General features: G+C 45.5%; 1 protein-coding gene across 1 annotated transcript; it reads right to left on the reverse strand.

Moving 5' to 3' along the window:
• Positions 1-3,561: 3,561 nt before the first annotated feature.
• LOC129385476 (protein Skeletor, isoforms B/C-like) lies at positions 3,562-13,029 on the reverse strand. The gene is made up of 6 exons (XM_072289482.1): positions 12,978-13,029; positions 11,433-11,567; positions 10,196-10,271; positions 5,696-5,798; positions 3,799-3,967; positions 3,562-3,599 (listed from the first exon to the last, which is right to left on the reverse strand). The coding sequence occupies exons 1-6, from the start codon at positions 13,027-13,029 to the stop codon at positions 3,562-3,564; spliced, it is 573 nt and encodes a 190-aa protein (XP_072145583.1).
• Positions 13,030-14,820: the final 1,791 nt, after the last annotated feature.

Below are 14,820 nucleotides of genomic sequence, written 5' to 3' on the forward strand. Positions count from 1 at the left end.
AGCACACAGTTGTGGCGTTCAATCGCAAGGAAGATAATACTCACACCATTGTACGTAGGCAGAATAGATGAGGAGATCAGGATGTTTGAGTGAACTCAGAAATCTTTGTCCGAAACAGAGAAATAACTATAACAAGCAGCAGGAGCTTGGTGCGGCGCCTGTCCATCGTAAAAATTAAATTATGGGGTTTTACGTGCCAAAACCACTTTCTGATTATGAAGCATGCCTTAGGGGAGGACTCCGGATACTTCGACCACCTGGGGTTCTTTAACGTGCACCTAAATCTAAGCACACGGCTGTCTTCGCATTTCGCCCCCATCGAAATGCGGCCGCCGTGGCCGGGATTCGATCCATCCACCTCGTGCTCAGCAGCCCAACACCATAGCCACTGAGCAACCGCGGCGGGTATGTCCATCGAACATGTTCTTCTTTTAGTCCGCGTCTTGTAGTGCTCTTTTCTTCAAGAACTTCAACAACTTCGATTATATTGTGGTTTAATTATTGTGCCTGTAGATTATATTTTCTCGTTTCTTTTTTTTATTTTCCGGTTAGGTTAGGTTCTATATAGCTTTCCTTCTTGCCTACGGGATTTATATATATATATATATATATATATATATATATCACGTGTGAAAGTACGCTAAAGCACCTGAGCTAGAAGCAAAACGTTCGCCAGCCCTCCTGAGGCAACTTGTCCCTGCTTATAACCTTTATACCAAACTCAGCTATAAGTAGGCGTTCGTCCTCTTTTTCTTACCATAATTTTTCTAATTGGAGCTACACACTTCCGCAGATGTTTCCCGGCCTCATATGTCTTTGTCTCTGTCAAGTTCGTCATCCTGGTCAGAGTAAGTGCATTCTTAAATTAGGAGACATTAGTTCTGTGTTATACACGGAATATGTTGCCTACAACATCTCTGACTCACTTCACATGTGCGCCTTAGCTCCACGTGCTCTTGACACCTGCTGCATAACACGTGGTCTCTTGCGTAGCTGCGCTGGTTCTGCCTACACACACCTGTACTTCTGCGCAGTGCCCTTTCTTCGCCACACAATAAACGCTTGTCGTCTGCTATTCTTCTCTAAACACTGCTTCCAAGTGCAATTAGACACCTGGGGGTAGTTCCTATAGTAAATGCGCACCGATGTTGTCCCCTCGTGAAAGGTTATTGGAGATTACCGGCACCAAGGCAATACGATGCCTATAATGATCCAAAGCATTGGCGATACGTCAGAACATGGTAATGACAATCAATTAAATATAATGTGATAAGAGGCACGCAATTGCAGTAGGATAGAAACGCTGGTGCATAAATGTGGGACAGCGACTTCCGTTTCCTAAACCGAAACAGACATTGTTGCCCTTGCCCAGATAAGTGCCAATTGGCGCTCTTTTTGTCACACCCATTGCAATGATACGAGTAGACATATGCATTTCGTTTCCGCGCAGTGCTTTTATGAAAATATACAGTGCGCCCGTTTACTTCAACTCCGGGCATTCGCCTACGGCGAACACGAATGCGTCTGACGTTAGGGGAGTTCAGGTTTATAGATGATAACCGGTTAGCCATTTCACTACTGAGCCCTCACATCATCCAGCGCTCGCCCTAAAGGAGTGGCCTGTATAGTGGCTTGAGACTACTGTAGGACGTCTGTGTGACAACTACCAGCCTGTCTCGGTGTCGCTGAAACCCAGATATATAAACTGCATCATTCACACTGGAACTTTGGAGCCTCGCGTAGTTCGGCTACGCTGAAACTATTCAAGCATATTTCTTTCTGGAAGAAGCATTTCGTGCCCAATGTCGCCGTAATGAAATGGCTGCTTCTTCCCATGCACACTACAGTTACCATACCTGCAGTAACAAGTGAGTGCGGTTTTCTTGTTCCTATGAATGTACTTAAATGTGCTTTCCTACACCGAGGGCATGACAATTGTAGCACCTGTATGTACTCGAGGAAAAAGAAGCGCTCGTTGTCGCGCGGAACACAGCCCAGAAGAAGAAAATCCCCCAAAGAAGCGCCAGGCCCGGCTGCGCCTGCGGGCAAGAGGGCAGTGCACGACTCTCACCAAAAGACGGTTGCCGCGGAGGCGAGACAAGAAGATGGCGCAACAGTGTTCGCCACACCCCAAAAAACGCTCCTCAAATCCACCGCAAACCTCGCGCCGATTGCTCCCTGCACCGGAACAGAGCCCAAGTTACGAAGGACCCAGCCCGACCACCTATCTACCCATGGGCTACTTCCTGCCCTGCCCGACCGCGCCGGGAGACAAGCCTCCGGTGCGCGCGCCGACGCCTGCCGTCAGCGCCAAGGGGACCGCTGGCACGCAGCCTGCAGCGCTGCAGCCCTTCTTCAAGCCGCCTCCGACGCCAGCCTTCTTGGGCCCAGCACCCTTCTATCCCGGACCGGCGTTGGTTAGCGCCTTTCCAGCCGTGGACCACCGCTACCCGACCTTGGAGGCCATTCCCCAGCAGAAGTTGAACAAAGCTCTGCTCGAGCTACTGAGTCGTGCAGCCATGGCCACCGACGAGGACTCCAAGCCCAAGAGTGAGCCACCCGCCAGACCTGGTGAATGCTGTCGCGCGGCTTTCTTTGTCACGACGCTCGTGCTTGCGCTGATGGCGGGAGGCTTGTTCTCCTTCTACGTCGTCAGCGGGAAACTCTCGGACAGGGACTTGTATAGTAGAATACCATTAAAAAAACCAGATGCTTTCAATTGAAACACCCGGAGGAAACTTGCTTTGCGTGCAAAAGATAAGAGGGCAACTAAAGAGGCTTTCAAATATTTTTTTAAACGGGGTCTAAAATTTTGCATGCGCTATTCCACTGGCCCTAGCGTAAAAACAACATTTAAATAAGTATTTTTATCGCTAAAACCAACGCGTGTCTACAAGCTGCTTGTGAGCTTATGAAGAATTTCATTCACTTCTGTAGAGTAAGCAAAGTAATAAAAAGCATGGGGCACATTGGCCTCCTAAATTCGATCTGATTGATGCTGTGATCAGGTCAAACTATTTGATTCATGGAACTTGTGTGGACAGTACACATCAAATGCTAGTTCCGTTTCCATAAAGACTTCCTAAATGGACCTCTAAGAAAAAACACTAAATAAGTTTAAACAGATACAGTATTCTTTAAAACTGTATGGTCGTTTCTCGCGGCAATGGCTTGATTATTAGAAGCAAGAAGTGTAAGTCCAAATTTCACTTTTTGTTTTCTCATTTCGCAACGAAATCTCACGCCGATGCGTCAGCTTCACGTTACAGATTTCAAAGTATTGGTTTCGTATTTGTGCCGTGGTGGCTCCCAAGACATGTCATAATCAGTGACTGGCTCCTTTGTAATACAACGTTGTCAACGTTTACTGGTAAATAATTAACTTGGAAGTAGCAGGGGCTGCCGAAATCCATGAAATCACGCAGAGGTGCTGAAGAAACTTCATTGCGAGCGTTGCCACGACCTGTCTTTCGTTCTTGCATTTTTTCTGGCTTACCGAATGTGTTCTCGCGGTAAGAGCGTTGTTTTTGTATTCTAATCCCCGTATTTATAAATCCATTTTCACCTGAAGCCCACGCCTGACTTCATTTCAATGACGCCTGTCGGGAACGCACCAAAGGAAACGCAATGAGTGTCTTGGGCGTGTTCGCACCAGGCGTCATTTATATCAAGTCAAGCATGGGCTTCCAAGGTGCATTTCTGAATGCGGGGGTTAATGTGCAATTTACTAATATGTAGAAGAAGGGTTTGTCTCTATAGTGTCCCTATAAATGTGGTACATAAACCAGCGTAACTTACATCCAGGGCAGCTGGCGCTGTACTCAAACCCCCTGAGCAGCATTGTGGCACTGTCCGTGAGGATAACCTCGGTGGCCATGGTATTGTGCTGCTTGGCGGTGAGCATACCCAGGCTTTGCTCCTTGGGCAGCTCGAAGTTGGACGGCACCTTAACGTGGCCGAAGTCGGCCTGCACGAGTAGACCGCGAGGAAAATACAAATTGCGCAGCTGGACCATGTGGTCATGTCGCTTGTAAGAGTTTGTTTTAAGGTGCTTATCACAGCAGGCACTAAAGAAAGCCATGCGAACAACTAATTCCAACTACCAATTCACTACCAGTCTAGTGTGATAGTATCCAACAGCGCTAGGCACGCGAATTTGAACCGTGAAAATAAATAAATGAGCAAACACAACTGTGAATCTTTTTTTTTTTTCGTTGTTCATGCTTGATAAGGGGCTAATTAGAAATCACAGAGGAGTGTGCTGTTTTTAACCAGGTGTTTACTGTAAATTTCCCTTGTACTGACCGGATAAAGAAAAGTGCTGGGGGTTCGTGAGAAACCACGTCGATAACTATAATATGCAGTGCCAAGCGACGATACGTCTTATTGGTTTTTGTTGGGTGGTGACCATAATGGTCGATGGCCAGCGCTACTCTTGCGTGTCTCCAGGCGCACTTACGCGCGAGTTTAGTCCTGAATTTCACAGCTAAACGTGCGCGAAAGCACACTTGCTGAAAATTTCAGTCTGAAACATGATTGAAAATTTACATGACGAGCCTGCGTACGTCCTGGTACCAGGCGGCTACTTTTCTAAGGCGATTATTCCAAGGTTGGTGGAGGGATCATAAATTTACTGAAGACGATTAAGTGTACAGAGACAACTTTGGTAAATTTGAGTAGTTACACATCAAAGGCTTTGGACAGCGCGGCTATGCAACGGCTACAGCGATTGCAAAGACACGATCAGAAGGAGCACGCGGCGATATTTCATATATGCATTTCTCACGGTGTCCTTCCCTGGATCGAAGGAACGTATGCGAAATGGCGGCGAACATTATTGCTCGATAGTGACCAGACGATCCAATCCAATGCAACGATGATGCACAACGGTGGATGGCTCTAACTAGTGGTGTGGGTCCTGTAAACGCGAGGGCAAAGAAGGTGACAAGGTTTTTCTTTTTTTCTTTGGGGGAAGCTCAGTGCTACGGAGTACCCGTGGGGCCTCTAACCCCTGTTCGCCGTTCAGCGTCATTTCGGAATAAATGCTAACAATACACGCGCCATGGTCCGTATCGCTTGCCTTGCGAAGCTGCATTTTCTTTGGTATTCATGTGTTCCTACGTTCACTTGCAGTTATTTAATGCGGCAGTGAGAGAGCTGAGCAAATCGCGCAATACGGAGAGCATATAACCGAGTCGTCTATTATGACTATACGTGATTAGCGCCAAAGGTAAGGAAAAGAATTGAAGATGGTGGAGCATTAGGGTGAGTGAATTGATTAGGACATTTGTAAGCATAGGAAGGGCGTCAGCAGACGCAAGAGAGCGGCGACTGGAGATGTAACCACTGCTATAAGCCTTCGTCTGGCAGCAAGCACAAAAGGGCAATCCACTCCATGTTCATGTTACTGCAGAATAATTTGGTGACAGCATTCCCACTTATGTAGCTGGCGCACCGCACCACAAGACTGTGCTTGTAATTTATTTATTGATGGTTGTTCAATCTACTCATGGTGTTTCTTGTATCGTCCGCGTTCCCAAAGAGAATTTTGTTTTTCCCACCACTTCTTTGGCACCCCACCGGGAGAAATTAATAAACAAAGATATGTAAAATAGCACCCTTAACGAAGCGTCTACATGCGCAACTTAACAAACGAGAAATTACTCGGGGAACACTTCATAGGAGTTTAACTTACGTAAGCCAGCTTGCAGTACATGCCGATAGCCTTGTATTCGGTGATCTTCCTGGGCAACTTGAGGTGCACTATGGCATTGTTGTAAGCCTTGACGGGCTGGGTGCTGCAAGACAGCGTCGTATGTAACACGGTCAGATTTATATTGGGAGCACACACAATAGTGCCAAAAACTAAACGTAATGGACACTGTATGTTCAAAAAGGTCAGCCAGCGCAATCATCAGCATCCCAAAAGTGAAGCACTTCATCCAACAGCTTAGCGAGCACTGATTTTTGCTGCTCTACTAGAAGTAGTTTCTTTCTTTGTGAGCAGCCGAAAGTGTTAGTATGCGCGTGCCTTCTGCTTGCCTCCAGGGAAACTCATTCGTTTGGCAAAGTTATTGAATATTTCAGGTACGCTCTCTTCATGCCGCGACGCACTGCGTTCCAGTGAAGCAGTGATATAAACCGACAGACGTCTTTAAGTGGAGCGCAACATTCTACGTGATCTAGCAAACGTGTCACGGATGGAAAATAGTCCACTCTTGCGGTAATGCCCTTGTGCTTAGAGGTGTCGGCTGTCACTCATTTCATGAGTTATTGCGGTATCACGGCGAGGAGAGGGAGCTACGGCATGAAGGGCAGCAGCACCCCGCCGTAGATACCTAGCTACTTGTGTGTCAGAGACACCTAGCACATACATGGCCTCAAAGACCTCCGTGGGGCCTAAGTACCCCACTACGCAGATTTTCAGGAACAAATCGCTAGTCGGTGAAACGAAGCCTTTCAAATAGTGGTTTCAGTTTTCCAAGCTTCGGGGGCAAGCGTTCGTGAAAGCTGCTCCAGCATACCATCAAGTGAGCGACCTGACCATTCTTCGGTGCTACGAGCACCGTAGTTCAGAATGAATGCCTCACAATGTGAAGTTCATAAAAAAGCTGGCAGATATACATTAAGGAGCATTACAGGGACGCTATAGTGACGAGCAAGCATAAAGCAGTGCTCGAGATAATAGATCAGTTGTCAGAGTAAAAAAAAAATTACGCGCAGAATTTCCTGTGGGAGTTATGTAAATTATAGGTAAGTATTTACTGCTAATCACCTGCTATGTTGTCGTCGTATACTGCTGTGTTTGGTAGTTTTGCTAGAAACACCGCGAAATAATCGTGAAACGGAGATTCGCTGTTTGAACACCGATATGTTAACTGAGACCAGCATAAGACGGCGAAGAGGCGAGTAGTAGCGATGTTCACTCATCTTATAGATAACTCCAAGAGGATGTGCACGTGCAATGAAATGACGAAGGAGAACTTGTAAATGAAGCAAATATATCCTACATTTATTGTGTACACAGTCTCTTGTTCGGCTCTTCTTTTTACGCTTCTTTATCTTCAAATTGGAGGATTGTGCGTTTGGGTGATACAGCTGCTTCGTGGAAAATGAGCACTGGCCGATGCGTGCTGTAGTACGTGACGTAATTGAATAGTTTCGCATTTAGTAGACCTCGTATGTAGACGTATCCATGACGCTGCCTCCGGTCGATGCAAACCATGATCAACTCTACTCCGCGGGTGGCTCCGTATGGAGCGGCCGCGTGGGCCTTATCTTGAAAGGGATCTGCGATGGGCACAGATTGTACGGAGCGCTGATAGCTTCGTGTGCGCTGTGTCCTTGCCTCTTAGTTCGCGCTGAAGCGAGATGCAGCAAGAAGGTCCATTCGATCGCTGGTGCAGGCCCTATCTTGAAAGCGATCGTCTTACGTTACGGACGGACGGCCGGCCGGCCGAACGGCCGAACGGGAAGTTGTGCACGCAAAGAAATGTTACGTATTTAAAACAGGTGCTACCAATTCGTGTATCAGTAGCTGAGTGGCTAGGAAGCACAGGTTGGCACTATAAGTGGATACTTCCCAGTATTTATGTAGGCTGTGTGTTCACTACTACCCACGTGCACTCCGACGTTTTCCCTATATGTCCCTAGTCGAGCTCACCAACAATCACTCGCGTTCATAGTCACTTCCATTCACATTTTCTGGCACCCACTCACGCTTATACTTGCGCCAACACTTACTGACTGCCATTCACTCAAGCGCACACCGACGACACACTGTTCAATCCGGATCGCGATCAGGCTGCTGCTACAAGGCCACTTTCTATCCCAATCTTGCTTGAACCGGATCAAGGCATCAACATGTTGCCGGATCAAGGCAACATGATCCGCGCGTCGCGATAGAGCGTCTTGATCCGTTCGTAAGCTGACAACCATGTAAATCTGAGACTTGCCCACGATCAGCAGGCAGCTGATCGTGGATCAGCAGTTAACCGCAATGCCAAACGAAACAATATATTTTTTTTTGCGAAACAAGTTACATTACAATGTCATGCCATCTAAAAGGATGTTGTCAACCCACTTACGACATGTGGTGTGCTTGAGCTCAACAAAACGCAATCCTGATCGTCGGAACGTGTAGCAGTGATGATTGTCTATCGCGACCAAGAAATTCGAACCGGATAGGACTTCATCGCGATCGAAAGCGGCCGTGTGACACTAACGTCCACTCGCCTTCACCGACAGTGCCTCACGTTCATACCTACGTCCACTGTAAAGCACTGCGCGGCGTGGCCCTGGCTCGCTTTATGAAGCCCCATCCCAGCCCGGGCGTTTATTACTAAGCTTAGCCGTGGCCCGCGTGTGCATGCACAGGCCCAGCCTGTAGGTAAAGAAAGTATTTTTTTCACTTAAAAATTTCACCTTCTGTGTCAGCCTTACGTTCTCCGTGTCTAATCAGTTGCAGTGTATAAACAATACAAGACCGACATATTTTTCTCCCATGAAAACATCGGTGGTTTGGCCCATTGCCGATGCTGTTAGTTTTCCACTGGTGCCCATGCACTTACCTTGATCTGACGATTATGTCCTAAGATGTCATTTAGCGTGCGAATGTATATATATATAGTGGCATTTACAAGCAATCAGCATAAAATAAACGCTCAAGTAGAGGGACAAACCTTGCGTTAGTGTGAAAATAGTTTACTTGTATCGACATTTGAATAGGACAATCGCAAAAGCAGTGAGAGGGAAATGGGTTCAAGAGCAGTTTCTTGTGTAATTGATTTTTTCTTACACTGAAACAATGCTCGTTCTTTTTTCTTTGTGCGAAAGTACAAAATTTGAACTTCAAATGTTTTTCCATGTTCTTTGGTGAGATACACTAAGAGCCAGCTTGGCGCAGAATGCCTTGGGCCATGCCATGCATAATGTTCGCGTGCGCTCGAAGGTACGACTTAGGCCCCCTAATGAGAGGGGCCGAGTCTATCTATCTATCTATCTATCTATCTATCTATCTATCTATCTATCTATCTATCTATCTATCTATCTATCTATCTATCTATCTATCTATCTATCTATCTATCTATGTATCTATCTATGTATCTATGTATGTATGTATGTATGTATGTATGTATGTATGTATGTGTGTGTGTGTGTGTGTGTGTGTGTATGTATGTATGTATGTATGTATGTATGTATGTATGTATGTATGTATGTATGTATGTATGTATGTATGTATGTATGTATGTATGTATGTATGTATGTATGTATGTATGTGCGCATATGGATGAGTTCGAGAATGTGCGTTCGATCCGGGCCGTGACAGCAACATTTCGATGGGGCGAGACGGAAGAAAACCCGTGTGCTTAGATTTAGGTGCCCATTAAAGACTCCTTGTTGGTCAAGATTAATCCAAGGCCCTGCATGATGGCCTGCCTCATCATCATACCATGGTATTGGCGTGCAGAAACCCAGATTTTCAAGTGGCACTAAAGGACAATATTAGGTCGATCTCGATGGATAAAGCATTCGTTTAAATGTCTGTCATCATTCTGTGTGCCAATATGTCACTTTTTTCTAGAAAACTACGCCCTGCTAAAACGGACGAGTTCACCTAATCTCCACGTGACTTCCATATGTGCCGCTGTTGTTTTACAGTCTTTCGGTAGTCTGCTTGCGTTAGTTGCTGAAGCTGTCACCGCTTCGAGGCTCTGCTTTGGTTCAGGTTACCGGAGACGCTCACTCTTCTCGGGTGCCAGTGGCCGGAGCGGGCAAGGTGGACGAAAGCGATGCAGCTCACATTGGCGGGAAATAGCATCCTATCTCTATGAATAGCACATGCTGATGTCCCGTTTGAGCTGTGCTATATTCCACAAGAAATGGCGCCACCTTTAATTTCTAATTTTGTCATTTTCTTGAAGAACTACAGCTTGGTTTTCATTTCGATGAGGAATTCGGTAATACAGGAGCCTAGTCTTTCATTCTAGCTCAGCTTCATAATTTTCTTTTGTCTCCTTTTATTTTTTTTTCTAGATTATTGTATGTGTGTATGGGCGTGTAAGTATGTGTGTTTGTATATGTACGTCCTTTAAATGCTTGGAATTGTATTCATCCCTGGCCCCTTTACCCGGCTGCGCTAAGGACGCGTGCGGCGTACGATGGCCACCAGGCATGCATAAATTATTCTACACACCTTCCTCCTTCGTCCGGCAGCTGGTCACCGTCTTCTTTAAGCTCGGCTGCTGTGGTTGACCCCCAGAAGAACGCCGCTGTGAAGGCAAAGTGATCGTTCATTCTTGGCGTGCTCAGTATTACCTAAGAAAGCTCTCTCTTGAACGTCCAAAGAAGCGAAACACTGATGTTTCTATTGATAAACTCATATTTCTGAGATTGCCATGGACAATTTCGTGGTACGAGGTCGATAACTACTATGTAAAATGAAGATCCCAGTCAGGTTTTTTTATGTTGCGTGGGAATCACGTCATAGGCATGACGTCATATATAAGGAGGAATTTTTCTCCCATTGTGGCCTCAGTGGCACAGTAAAGTTTTCGAAAAGGATTTCTTTCTATGGGTTTTGCATACTTCAGTGCAGTCCACATTTAGCAAAAGAAGGCAATGACGACAGCATGATAACAGTTTCACTCTATTTACTATTACTACTATTGATATTACTCTATAACTGGTGTGCTCTTGCTCCAATAAGCGAATTGTTACTATTCGACGTGACCCAGGTGAAGGGTATGTTTTTCAACGACGCATACGTTTCATTCCTGGCCGCCTTGCACTTGGACACGTACACTCTCTCTCTCTCTCTCTCTCTCTGTTTTTTTTTTTAGCTGTATGGACAAAAATAGGCGCCTGCGAAAAATACTTCTCGTGCTCGCCCCGTTCGACCGCTGACCAAACCACTATAGTTACGTTTGTTGCATCACTCAAAATGTACCTATATACGACTAAACTGTTGCTGCCGATCATTTGAGGTGGTGGTAGTAAACTGCAACTGAAGATGGCGTACTCGGGCTCTCTGCTACCACTTTCAGCTATGCCTTCGAGTTCCAGAAAGATACTGCCTCAGCCCCGGCAGTCACGTGTTCTCGCACGTCAAAGCAGCATGACCCGTTTTGTATTAAGTGAGACGGAACACCACGATGTTTTCACTGTGTTGCTAGGCAACGTGATACAGGCGCTAATGATCTCAAAGCGATAGTACGCGTCAGAGTGAGAGCAGTACGTATCCAATTCAAGACTAATGCGCAGGCCAACGCATGTTTATTCTGGGCTACCCTCTTGTCGATTCGACCATGGGACACCTAATTTGTTTATTGAAGACACCCGGAACAAGGCAGGGAGTTACCTACATAGAAATGCATGGTATGAGTCAAAGAATGGTTCGCCATATTTAAAACTGTACTATGCCTGAGACGTACCGGGACCTCGGCCGTCGTACTTCAGGTTTGTGATGACGATGCTTTTATCGCCGGCGGCGTACATGGTGCCGCTGAAACTGTGCTGAAATGTCTCGATCTGGCCGATCAGCTTGCCATAGTATGCGCCAAAGACACCTGCGAGAACATGAGTCTGCGCTCAGCAACAGTCATGTTTAATCACATGCGTTCCAGGCACAGTGGATCCCTTGCTACAGCATTCTTGTATCGGGCACGAAATCACGGATTCGATTCATGTGTGCAACGAGGGAACTGGCTAGCTGTGGGAATGTGAGAACTTTCTTTACAGCATTGGTTGCAAGAGAACCGGCTTGAAGTTGTCAGTTACTCGGCATTTTTCTCCTACAGTTCCTTTTATAACGAAATTGTCGATTTGCACATATCGATATTTCATTGAATTTTCCGAGTTTGCCTGAAAAGAGGGAAAAAATAATTAGAAACGCCTGAGGGCCCGTTATGTGGTTACAACGTCTCGTTCTCATAAATATGTGGGCTTGCACTCCTTCACACTGAAGCGCGACCTGCAGGCCTTCCGTTTGTACTAAAGGAGGTGGCACGCATTGTCAAACAGTAAACAGGGTCAAGTCGGGAACGTTCAGTTGGTACTCCGGATGTGGTAACGAAATTGGGGGCGGTTTGTGAATATCCCAGGTGGTTGATGACTTTTTCCTTTATACCCGTAGTGGAAAGGGCTGTTGGGCACAGTGCTAATACAGCTGCAACATGTTTTCCTTTTGGATGTTTCGACAAAATGTTCATGAGTCGCTCACGGCATGAACAATGTTGGCTGCAGACGGGCTGGTGTTAACTAATTCTGTAGAATGTAACTTTTGGCTAGCGATAATGCTCAGTAATGATGAACACGATACGACGATGTTGAGAGCTATCCCAGAGCCAGTAAACTCTGAGGGGCCTTACTGAAAAGTTTACGATTGGTGAATCGGAATGAGGAGTGTAAGTCCTGCGCAAGTCCTGCCGAAGACGTTTTACAATAAAGACCTCGGCTCGGAAGCAATTTGGTCACATGCTCTACATTAACGTTCGCTGATCAGACAGCATATGAGCGTTTCTGGATCGAGCGCCTTTTACAGCGCTACCTTAGAATTTGGGATCCCAATTATCTACTTCGTGCTCAGCCTGAAAACGCTACATTTGCTGTTTCCATAACATCACAATTTTTTTCCTTTTCAGTTCAGGCTTTCAAAGGATTTGCACATGATAAAATTGACTTATTTGGTGTTGCAAGACGTGGCGCTCTACCAAATCAAATCAAAACGTTTGATTCCCCGTAAAGAACAGCTTGCTTGGAGAAGTTCATGAGCTAATATTTATGGGCAACTTGATTGGGTCTAATGACGTTTAAGTAGACAGCATTCAAGAGCGTGAGAGCACAAGGAGTTATTATGATTAGTACGAATTACAAGGATGGAAGAGGAAGTGATGTCCTATTGTATGAGCATGACCGTATACGTGCTAGTCGAATCAGTAAGAAATAGTGTGAGACTGGCAATAAGGAAAGAAAGGTACCTTTCGGAGTGATTATTAGCAGAATAGCAGCAATGGTTAGACGGAGAGCCATGTTTAGATGCACACTCGCTGGATGCAGCGTGAGGGATCTGCAAAGAACTACAGCAAGTTCGATGCTCCAGCAGAAAACGGCTTCTCAAACGCTTCGTCCTTTTCTTCTCTGCGTCTGGTTTGCTTGTGTTTTAAGCATGCAACAAGGAAAAGGAAGTTTTCTTTTTTCATGTTGGAAAATATATTTTTTTCAAAGATTCCGCCTTCTCTCTCAACTAGTTTCCAGTATATATATGTTTGTCTTGGTCGTTCTGTTTGCTTTGCATTGTTGCTCTTAATATCGAGGAACGTGTTGGTTTGTAAGAAATTAACAATATTGTTCTGAAGTTTGTTGGCGACACGGAGCGTGTGTTTTTGTTGTTGTTGTTGTTGTTGATTAGCAAACTATAGAGCGCAGACAATGAGGTCGATCTCCCTGTATTTTGTTTTCTACATATTCTCAATTAGTCATGTGCCTCTGCTGCTGGAATCGTCATCATCATCATCAAGCTCAGCGGCATTGACAACCAGCGTTGCGAGGAATGATGATGAATCTGCGTATACTTTGAAAAAAAAATACAAGTAAACAAATGCAAGCTGTCATGGTCAGCGTCATGTATAAGTGATATAAATGCCAAATACGGCAGCGCTCGAGGTCTGCGGATATTTGAGGAAGGAATGAAGTAATGATCTTCCCACAACAAATCCCTTCGTTCCTCTGGTGTGTCTTCAGCTTATTGCTTCGGCAGTATTATTGCGATAATAATTTCTAGGGTATTAGGCGCACCATCCGTCCGTCCGTCCGTCCGTCCGTCCGTCCGTCCGTCCGTCCGTCCGTCCGTCCGTCCATCCATCCATCCATCCATCCATTCATCCATCCATCCATCCATCCATCCATCCATCCATTCTCTTCCTTTCTTTCTTTCTTTCTTTCTTTCTTTCCGGGGATGCTCTATCTACATATTTGTCTATCCATCTATTCATTGTTCCTTTCTTTCCGGGGATGATCTATCTATATATTTCTTTATCCATCAAAACATGCTTCCTTGTTATTCGCATTATAGTCAACATTCATCATAGGATGGGTTCTACCCAAATTTTTCGTTTCTATCTAGTAGGAAAGGCTCGCCGACCTAAGCAAAGGGAAATGGTGAACGTAACTTCGGGCATGTTTGTGTATCGTTTAAGCCTTTTTTGCTGCGAAAAACCCCATAGATAGCCTGTTTACGTCACTTACACAGTGTCTGTTTATTTTGTGTGTGCTAGAATTCTTAAACAGAAACAGTGAGGTATGCTGGCGACATGTACAAAAATTATGAACTTTCTCTGAGAGCGGCACTTTGATATGCGCGGAAAGGTGTCGCTTCCGCCGATAAGAATAACCAATCTCATCGCACCAAAACAGGAGGTGTCGCCAGGCTCGATTCCTGACCATGCAGCACAGCACTCAGTTGTTTGTGCAGAACGCGTCATATATCCGTGTCAGCCTTAGCCATATCTTCAGGTTTTAACCCGTACGGCAGTCGAAATGAGTGTGCACTGTCTACTGCGGCATGGATATTTTCAATGAGCATTAAACTTGGTGAATGGATTATTAGAATTAACGAATGTCAATGAAATATTCTGCTTCTTTGAGAGCCGTCTCGCTTGTCTACAAAGGTCTCATAATGTAATTTAAGAACTGCAGAATCACTGAAATTGTATTGCTCGATTGTATGAAAAATGCCTCAAAGTCAGATAATGTTTCTTTCCGCGTGAATAAAAGCTTCACACATTATGTGGCATAAGCAGTGGTCTGCGCCGAAGGCCAATT

This window comes from Dermacentor andersoni, chromosome 7, assembly GCF_023375885.2.
Source record: "Dermacentor andersoni chromosome 7, qqDerAnde1_hic_scaffold, whole genome shotgun sequence".
NCBI lineage: Eukaryota > Metazoa > Arthropoda > Arachnida > Ixodida > Ixodidae > Dermacentor > Dermacentor andersoni.

Bases quoted from the DNA above. Each gene is read 5' to 3' on its own strand.
- LOC129385476 (XM_072289482.1), bottom strand. From the start codon at position 13,029: ATGGCTCTCCGTCTAACCATTGCTGCTATTCTGCTAATAATCACTCCG. The intron at 11,568-12,977 runs GTACCTTTCTTT...ATGTTCTCGCAG, and splicing joins GCTAATAATCACTCCGAAAG to GTGTCTTTGGCGCATACTAT. The intron at 10,272-11,432 runs GTACGTCTCAGG...TTGCCTTCACAG, and splicing joins GTACGACGGCCGAGGTCCCG to CGGCGTTCTTCTGGGGGTCA.